Below are 10,517 nucleotides of genomic sequence, written 5' to 3' on the forward strand. Positions count from 1 at the left end.
CACACACGCACGCACGCACGCACGCACGCACACACACACACACACACACACACAGCCCAGAGAGATCGGTGGCTTTTCAGAGACATTACATCATTCACCCCCAGTTGATCCCAGTCAGGCTCAACCTCAGTTAGTCCCTCAGGACACCACTCAGGCGACAGCGCCCAATCAATAGTTAGAGATAAGAGCAGTTACAGGAAAAGTGATATGGATCCCACTGCTGCCCCCAGTGAGCAGCCTAACCCAGGAGCCCCAACAAAGGGATTAAGTCATCAACTGGCTGTTTGAACAGCAACTGAGGAGACAATCACCAGGGATCACTGCTCAGCAGTCTCACCTCTAATGATGTTATTATCCCATTATCATCAGTAATGGAGAATATTAGAGTGGTTTCCAGGGACGGAATGGGACAAGAAATCGGACTGAGCATTTCTAACAGCACATTTATTCACTCAAGGCCCCCACACTGACATGTTTAACTTGAAGCCCCCATTATTAGTAAAATAATGGTAATTCTGCGCAACAAAAAGATAAATAAATGTAGAAAGGCCTACTTCTCTGAATAAGGAACCAGCCCTTCTGGCATTTGCCAGAATTGCCTTATAGCCAGTCTGCTCCTGTTCCCTAATGATGCCTGTGAACTGGAAGCCTCGTCTAATCTCACTCTAAATGCACTCTAACTACTGATTTGTAAAGTGGGACATGATAGTACAGTTTACATGAGCAAACAGTTTGACAGCGCCAATTTAAAAAAAAAATTGTACTAACTATTGTATCCAGTGACATTGTCCACATCTCCTAAAGGATAACGTCACTGTCACGGTGACACATGATTTGAATCGGCTGCCATTAGGCTTAGATATTCTGAGAACTACAAGGAGGTAAGAGAAAAGTAGAGGCAAAATACGACTCATCTTGAATTCTTAACCAAACCAAGCTTCAATAACAAATCTAAAAGCTGGGAGAAAGTATGCCAGGCAGCACAAGAAAAAAACAATGGCTACCAGAGATGTTGGCATTCCCTGGGTGTTGCTCGAGCAGTATTTGAAATGTGAAATGAGTTGGAGGGAGAGGGTGACTGTACCAACAGGCTTTCCCTGTATGTCTGAGACTTGGGGGCTGAGAAATCGTAGACAGGGTTCTTGGCACAGCTCTCAACCGTTATATCTTCACAGGCAAAGAGAAGAGCAATTGGGGGATGGCAGGAGGCCATTTCTCAAAACGAACATCGTTTCTCAGCAGCCTTGTCTCTGTGATTGATGAACTTAGCGGAGGACATTTCGTGACAACAGCTCGGGGAGTCAGGAACACAAGGTCAGGGGGATAAGCTGATAACTAACTTGTGGTATTGTATTTTCTACTCAACTGATCGAAGAAAGGGAAACAAAACACTTGGTACAGACGTCAGTTCAACTAATGGGAATTCAAAGTGAAAACAACAAAAAATGTCACCATGACATTGATTTAGGTTAAAGTTTGGGTGAAAAAATGATGAAATCCCTTTATGTTGATGACTTTTTGCAAATCCAATCAGTTTTCCAGGTGTATTCAACATCATCACTTTGAATTTTTGAGGTTGAAATGACGTAGAAACAATGTTGATTCAACCAGTTTTTGTTCCGTGGAAAGGTATACAATCTGTGTTTGGTGCAGCTCACAGAATACTCCCCTGTCAAGATGGGAATTGGGAGGCTTCTAGAGGTTGTGAGGTGCTTATCTTCCTCATCCTAAAAGAAGAGCAATTTATTCAAAGAAGTATTTCTCTGTCTACAGAATGTATAGAAATTTGCTCAGTGTAAATTCAATCATGGAAAGGGCCAATAAATGAGGCATGTTGTCTTTGGCTGATATTTCTGTCCGTCTTATATCAGCCAGTCATTATTTATCAAATAAATACAATTGTCGGGGCAATGGAGCAGTGGAGGCAATTTGAAAGATAAACATAATCTGTCGATTTATAATTGTTGCTTTTTTGGAGAGAAAATTGCTCTGATGCCATATTTCCAGGGAGGTTTGCAGATAAACCTCAAACATGATTTGAGACACATTCTTACAGTATATTATGTTTGTCATTATGTTTATACATAAGTGTTTCTGTATCAACAACATTTCCTGTCGTACTTCACCTTTATAATGGCACAGTAGAGGTTCAATTGTAAAATCATGTGTAATTATCCTCCTGATATTTTTAGTCTTCAAGTCCTCAAACAGACAGAATCATTTTTTGCAAAATGGTTACTTTCAATGATGTCTTCCAAAAAACAGGTGTTGATTTTTGAGTTGTTAAACCTCCATATAATACTGTTTTTTCACGTGAAAGGAAATAACAAGGAATTACTTTTTCACACTCCAATCTGTAAAGGTTGGCTCTTGACAGCACATCACTTTGACAGCACATTAATTCTCTGAGTGGCCAAGTACATTATCAAGAGTTGTGTTAGATACAATCCAAACCCCCATCTTGAACATCTTAATAATGCTAATAAGGCCTAAAAGTTGATAGGGAAGAATACATGTACTGTATTTAAATGAATGCACCAGTCAGAGAGATGAATATGGACAGACATAGCTTCCAGGTATAACTGTGTCCAAAATTGCACCATATTCCCTACAGTGCACTATACCCCAGTCAAAAGGAAGCACCCCCTATCCACATCGACGGGACAGTAGTGGAGGAGGTGGAAAGTTTTAAGTTCCTCTGCATACACATCACGTACAAACTGAAATGGTTCACCACACAGTCAGCGTGGTGAAGAAGGTGCAACAGCGGCTCTTCAACCTCAAGAGGCTGAAGAAATTTGGCTTGTCACCTAAAACCCTCACAAACCTTTACAGATGCACAATCGAGAGCATCCTGTCGGGGTGTATCACCACCTGGTACGGCAACTGCCCTGCCGTCAACCACAAGGCTCTCCAGAGGGTAGTGCAGTCTGCACAACACATCACCAGGGGCAAACTACCTGCCCTCCAGGACACCTACAGCACCGATGTCACAGGAAGGCCAAAAATATCATCAAGGACGACAACCACCCGAGCAACTGCCTGTTCACCTCGCTATCATCCAAAAGGCGAAGTCAGTACAGGTGCATCAAAGCTGGGACCAAGAGACTGAAAACCAGCTTCTATCTCAAGACCATTAGACTGTTAAACAGCCATCACTAACATAGAGAGGCTGCTGGCAACATACAGACCCAAATCACTGGCCACTTTAATAAATATATTTAATGAAGGTATAACTAGTCCCTTTAAATAATGCCACTTTAATAATGTTTACATATCCTACATTGCTCATCTCATATGTATATACTGTATTTCATACCATCTATTGCATCTTTCTTATGCCGCACGGCCATCGCTCATCCATATTGTATTCACCCCTTTAGATTGTGTGTATAAGGTATTTGTTATGAATTTGTTAGATTACTTGTTCGATATTAATGCATTGTCGGAACTAGAAGCACAAGCATTTCGCTACACTTGCATTAACATCTGCTAACCATGGAAATAGGACAATTAAAATTTGATTTAACTTGATTTGAAGTGGTACACTATATAGGGAATAGGGTGCTATTGATGGCTAAGACTCAATGTCACCATCGTGTATAGATTCAGCACCATGGACAGCAACAAAAACCATAGGCAATATAGGCACCATGGGGGGGTCGACCCAAGTTAAGCATGCGTAAATGGAAGGTAATTCCATTTTTATGCACTTTTCTCTCTATATGTGTTCTGACCTTGAACTTAAGGATGAGAATAGCATGCTATTTACCTGCTATACCTTTTGGGTGGAGATCCAGCACATGAAGGTGTGGTGGAGGTGTGTGTATTCTGACCTTAATTCCCTCCTAATTCCAACACCTTTAGATGCAACGAAACAATGAATAAGATGGAGCAACCTGTCAGTTCCAAGTGGAACCACACCTACTTTATTTTTTCCCGATAGAAATAACACCATTCTCCATGCACTGTAATTTACAACTTGATAAGAGGTATTGATACGAGCTAGGTAAATTAGTAATTTGTTTGGATAAGTAGATTGTAAATGTTAATGACAATTGTTTTAGATTTATTTTACCTTGTGTTCGATGGAGACAAATGTGAAACCAGTCATATGCTGGCAAACTGAAGCATATTAACATATCACCTATTCCATGGTGAAGTTTATGAAATGCTTGCCTTACAACTTGGGTTAAAATTTGGAGACCCAAGCTATTGGCTTCTGTAGCCAAGTGCAAATGACAGTATGGCGCCAAACCTACCAAGTTATCCATTGTTAGTTTACCTTTCTTTCCTCTGTCACATTCGTGTTGTTGTTCCTGAGGATCGCTAGCAATTGTTGATCATATTAGGCTAATGTATTACAAGTTGTGCAATAAGACATGTAGCATATTTTAATCACTATGGAACACAGACCATATGTAGCCGTTTAAACCTGGTGCCTGGCACACTGTTCACAACGACTGGACTGTTGTCATACAGTTCCATGATTAGTGAGGATTATTAGGATAGATTTATAGGATTACAGTTCAACACTGTAACACACTTTTCATCACGTTCTAATATTTAATGGATTGAACTATTGAATATGGCAACTTTCAGAATGCGTCCAACCACTGTATTTTTTATTCATCTATATTTAATGGGCAAAGGCTCTCCAAACCTAAATAATACACAACATCAGAGTATTTTTAAATCTACCAATTGGTGCTGAAAAGTAGACGAATATGCATATATGGCTTCCTTTCATTGATCCCTAATATTCTGATCCATTCTCTCCATATATTTGAGTCTGTCGAGAAAATTCTAATTAAAGGTACACCAAATTTAAAGGGGTGGCTTCAGATAAAAGGGATGGCTTTCGATACTGAAAACCCTATTGAATGAAAACTCCACAAGAAAATATGTTGGCAAGCAAGTTGGAGGGTTTTCAGCGGTTGACTTAAATGTATTCATTGCGCGCAAGGGAACCACACCTGCAAAGTCTGTTGTGCACCTTCATAAGGTAAGTCTGAATACCAAATACTGAGAAGTGCGTAGGAAAAGCATTCGTAGGAAAGGCATACATTTCCTAAGTCTGAATCAGGCCCCATAAGAGCCTTGTACCAGGCAGTTGAAAGATAGCTGAAAGTTCTCCCCAAAGACCAGCTGTTGTCTTTCATTAGAAATGGTTCAAGAGCCCTTCAAGCACAGAATTAAAAAACAAGACAATAATAACTTGGTCAAAAGTAGTGTACTATATAGGGAATCACAGTCTTCTAATTTAAATGATCCACCTGGTAGTAGGTGAGAGCCAGTGCAGGAAATCTTCTTGATTTCAGTGGAATTGCCCAGAAAGGCCAAGCAATAAAGACAAACTGAATAAACACGGTTTTATTAAACACTGGATAGGAGTCAAATTAATGGGATGCTTTCATGCAACGTGTCTCATTGGGTTTAAAGGTTCCATCTGCGATTGCTCAGGCTGAAAGAAATAGTCTTAAAAGGTGCAGTCGGGGATATTTGCAGATGTTGATATCATGAAATGTGCCTATGAATTTAAGAGTGGTTACAGTTCTCCAGTCTAATCACTCAATTTAAGTTGTGGGGCTGCTGTTGTGCTGACACACAAACACCAGAGTGTAGCTATATCAAACAACTTTTGAAGAGAGACAAAATGGAGAGAAAAATAGTGCAAGAAAAATCCAGTCTTCAGATTATAAAATATGATGTTAGCCACTAGCCAGGCTAACATTGTTTTGCTCCCACCAGGGCTGTGATTTTCACTTTGCCAGCTCTTTTTTGCTGAGCAGAAAGATGAAGTAGGCCTCTTTTTCACCCCGCCATCCCACCCACCCTCCCTCCCTTCCACCATTTCTCCTCCTCCCTGTCAATTGACTGAGTGCAGTAACCACAGTGCGGGTGTCAGGACCTTGGCTGGAGGCCAGTGCTGACAGAGAAACAAACAGAAACACTGCAGAAAAAACACTGGCCTCAGACATCTACTTTGCATTACAATACTGAGAGCTACAAGTAACACCGTCCAAGATGGAGGGGCTCTGATGCCAAGGTTTCCTCTCCACATTAGAAGGTGCCCAGTATTCTCTAGAAAGGGATGGGCAGTGGGGGTGCAGGCTTTTCTTCCAGCCAAGGGCTAGGCTACATATGATTCAACAACTCTAAAGTATGCATAGAAGTTTGTGGTTAGCTGATTAGTTTAATTAGATGTGTTACTGCTTGGCTGGAACATTGCAGAGTAAGATTGCCTATCTACAACATAATTATAGCTATACCATCCTCTCCCAACCCACTGTGATAGTACTACAGTACCTTGACTTAACATGGATACTATAACCCACTGTGATAGTACTACAGTACCTTGACTTAACATGGTTACTATAACCCACTGTGATAGTACTACAGTACCTTGACTTAACATGGATACTATAATCCACTGTGATAGTACTACAGTACCTTGACTTAACATGGATACTATAACCCACTGTGATAGTACTACAGTACCTTGACTTAACATGGATACTATAATCCACTGTGATAGTACTACAGTACCTTGACTTAACATGGATACTATAATCCACTGTGATAGTACTACAGTACCTTGACTTAACATGGATACTATAATCCACTGTGATAGTACTACAGTACCTTGACTTAACATGGATACTATAACCCACTGTGATAGTACTACAGTACCTTGACTTAACATGGATACTATAATCCACTGTGATAGTACTACTGTACCTTGACTTAACATGGATACTATAACCCACTGTGATAGTACTACAGTACCTTGACTTAACATGGATACTATAACCCACTGTGATAGTACTACAGTACCTTGACTTAACATGGATACTATAACCCACTGTGATAGTACTACAGTTCCATATGAATATCTATTGGAGAGTCAGAAAGAATACGCACCATCCACCATTATCTCCTGGCTGGCAGTCTTAGAGAACTTCATTAAGGAAACTAAAGTGCATTAGAGGTAATAACACAAAGGCCCAAATGATGTAAATCAGTTTAGTTAAACTGCCTGTGAATCCGTGAGCCTAAATTGCCCTCTCGTATTAAAGTTACACTGCTTTCAAAGAACCCTACTGTACCTGACTACATCACACATCACAGGAAAGTCACATTAGTCAATGCATGTCCATAGTCCATATACATGTAAATCATAACCCTTACCCCATTTATCTGTCTGACAAATAAGCGATGTAGTTAGAATGTACAACTTGGAAATATTATTAATTAGCCTAATTAACAGCCCTAGGGCATGTGCCCTCTGAAAATCAATTAATAAACAGCCCTGTATGTTCTTTCCCTGGTCATTTGAATAATCATTAATTGGATGAGGCGAGCAGGAAGGAAGGAAGAAGATTGCATTGCAATACATTACATTAAGCAAATGAAACCAGCAGTGCTTTTATAAATCAAGGATAACTTCAGTCAGCTTTAAGTGTTTTGATGTACAACAGACCATTCAGAAAGACAGGATGCCAAGATGCCATCAATGTAACATTCTTAACATGCCTGACATCATAGTGTTAATGTAACATATGACCCAGATTATGTCAAATATTTTCCTAACGACTTGCAACTTTGCAGCAATACATGCCAGGTTGGATACTGATATATCACCGCTGAGCACTATATACTGTAACTGCAAGTACATATTCTACATATGTTGTGCTTGGTAAGGAGAGAATTCCATTAGTACCACTGTAAAATAAAGAGTTTTATGGTATATCTCAGGGAATAATTATATGCAAGCATAATCATACAGGTATCCTATTATGCAAACTGTTCTGCAAAATATCCAAGGTAAAACTGAGAACTAAAAACAACAGAATATCCGTGGTCCCTAAGCAATTCCAGAAATCACTTTCTCATTGAGATATCAGATAGACCATAATGAACTGCAACAACTAGCAGGCCCTGCAGTTTTGTATGTCTCCCCCTGAAGCAAACAAACTAGTTGTTTATCTCAACTCACAATATATTGCATCCCTTTTACAAATGACAACACTATGACCATGTGAAGACAGCAGTTTGAACTGAACAATTGTCACAGTTTGCTTTGAAATTAGCATACAGTGTTTATATCAGGTGATTCACTACAGTTCAGAGGCATACAGCCCTACAGTTTCACTGTCCCATACAGTACGATACATGTCTTTCTAAATATGTTGAACTCCTGTACTCCAATATCACGTGAGTATCTAACCCCATTTATATCCAATTATACTCACTAGTCGCACGCAAGAAACAGGTAATATCAAAGTTCCTAGCAACGGCTGAGGAAGTGATTTCACACCCAACTTGAGTAATCTTATCAGGTGAGAGTGAGAGCATCACATCCACTCAACAATGGGTGAAATTCAGTGAAGAAGTCATCAATGACAGTTTTTATCTGCCACTTAGGAGGTGAATGGGAGGTGTGGTGCTCTGGTGACTCATACTAGTGAATGGATGCATCCCAAATGGTATCCAATTGCCTTTACAGTATATTACTTTTGACCAGAGCACTATGGGAATAGTGTGCTATTTGGGATGCAGACATAATACTCAATGGTTTGTGGCTATTTAGTTAAGCATGTGAAACAAATGCAGGCTACCTATTAGGTTATACTGCAGTGAGAACAAGAGCAATTGGCTCCGCAAAGTGTGCAGAAAGGTGGAAGGGGAATACATCTACCGTTTTCATTACTACTGTATTTATGTGGCTATGGAAATGCATTTCCGATTCACAATGATGTGGGCCTTTCTGTGGTCTTGTTAATCAAGCCCTAGCCTAATTTAATGGGCTACGCCTGTTGGGTGTACAAGACACATTACAAGCCCAATGTGGATGTTAGAGTATTAGGCAGGTAAAATGCAGGTTGGTTTTTGAATAGAACTTCTAACATCAGGTGAGAGTAAATACATTTTTATTCATATGTTAAAGAAAACAATAACAACAGCAAACTATATGGGCATTTGATGTGTATCCAATCTGAACTCAAAACAACTGCTGCTTTGAAATTTGGACTGGTATGGTAGCATCTTATGGTCTATGGGTCTGGTATTTATTACCATGGAATTTCGACTATATCGATAGATGGCAATAGACTAGTTAATTGGCAACATAATGGTAGATGCACATAAAGTGGACCAGGAGGCTACCTTTGCTGAGAAAAATAAGCATGAAGGTAATGGAAAAAAACTGTTTAGGTAAGAATCTCTCCATAATTGTTTGTCCCAGCACTGAATAGACCGAAGGGAGAAAGACAGTGATTGTCACTGCAGAATTTAGAGCCCATGTTCCAACTTTTTTGTTTGTTCAGAGTGAGTTGCTATTTGTTACTTTCGTCTCCAGGGAAAATGTCTTCGTACGCGGGCGGTAACTCGTTCGGGAGCGGGTAAGAAAAGGGGTAGGAATGGTTGAGCTCGGGATCCGTGGGTGAGTAACCCGGGAGATCGATAGACGGGTGGCCCCCGCATTGTACTTCAACACCTGCTTCGTCGAACACTTGAAATACCCCCAAGTTAATGTAGGAAACCGGTTGGAATTCGGACACGGTAAAGTCCTGCTCCTCACTGAAAATAATAGTCCCCACGCTTTGCCTCTGTGATTGCCTCCGTCTGTAAAACTGCGCTGTTTTGTACCTTTTGATGATCACCAAGTTCATAAGCCCGAGAAGGCATTCCAAAGTGCTAAGAATGGTTGAGATGACTAGACTTCTCTGATATTCCTTCAGTTGGTTGCAGATGGCGGTTAATTCCACTGAGTCTATGTCTAGGCAATAATGGGAATATTTGCGCTCCACCAGAGACACCGTGTCCCCGTCCACCACGGCTCCGGAGAAGGCGGTGAGAACTCCCAACAAAAACACCAGGATACCCAGGAGAAAGAAATTCCGACACCCGGGCGTCCCTTTGCAACAAAGCAGCGCAAAGCCCAGCAGCGCCTGCCCGAGTCCGACCAGTATCCCCGAGTAGAAAGCCCCGGCCGCGGTCGACAGGTGAAAATGGACTTTTACTTTGGTGCCCAGTGAGATGCATTTGAATCCGACAACAACTTCGCTCACCGCGCAGACGAAGAGGAGGGCGCTGGAGACGATGGTACACAGTCCTTTCCCACTCAACTTCATTATATTCCTCCTCTGCCTCTCCCGGTCCCTCTCCCTCCTTCATCCTCCTTTGTCCTCCTCGTCAGCCCGTCTCGAAGCACTGTCAGATTGTGACATAATACGCCGGTGACTGCAGTTCAAAACCTGTATCTCCGGAGCTGTGTGCTCTCCCCCCCTTTTCCGCTGCTTCAGGGATGGATGAATTATTGATAGGAAGAGCGCGTTCCTTCTACGGTAGCGACCCCCAAAATCCAACTCAAAGGTAACGATCACCCTCATGACCCTGCTCGCCCCCCATCCACACTGTTATGCAAGCAGCCACATCTCCAAACGCGAGTGCAAATGATTAAAGTAGGACCATTAGCTCAAACCTGCGTGATTGCGATCATACGGTGAGTGTTA

The 10,517-nt window shown here is 41.2% G+C and overlaps 1 protein-coding gene across 1 annotated transcript; it reads right to left on the reverse strand.

The window, feature by feature from the left end:
* Positions 1 to 8,916: 8,916 nt before the first annotated feature.
* On the reverse strand, positions 8,917 to 10,517 carry LOC135527088 (transmembrane protein 271-like). Its single transcript, XM_064955738.1, has one exon. It carries the CDS (start codon positions 10,134 to 10,136, stop codon positions 9,339 to 9,341), a length of 798 nt encoding a protein of 265 aa, XP_064811810.1. The 5' UTR covers positions 10,137 to 10,517; the 3' UTR covers positions 8,917 to 9,338.

Source organism: Oncorhynchus masou, chromosome 32 (assembly GCF_036934945.1).
Source record: "Oncorhynchus masou masou isolate Uvic2021 chromosome 32, UVic_Omas_1.1, whole genome shotgun sequence".
NCBI classification, from domain to species: Eukaryota; Metazoa; Chordata; class Actinopteri; order Salmoniformes; family Salmonidae; genus Oncorhynchus; species Oncorhynchus masou.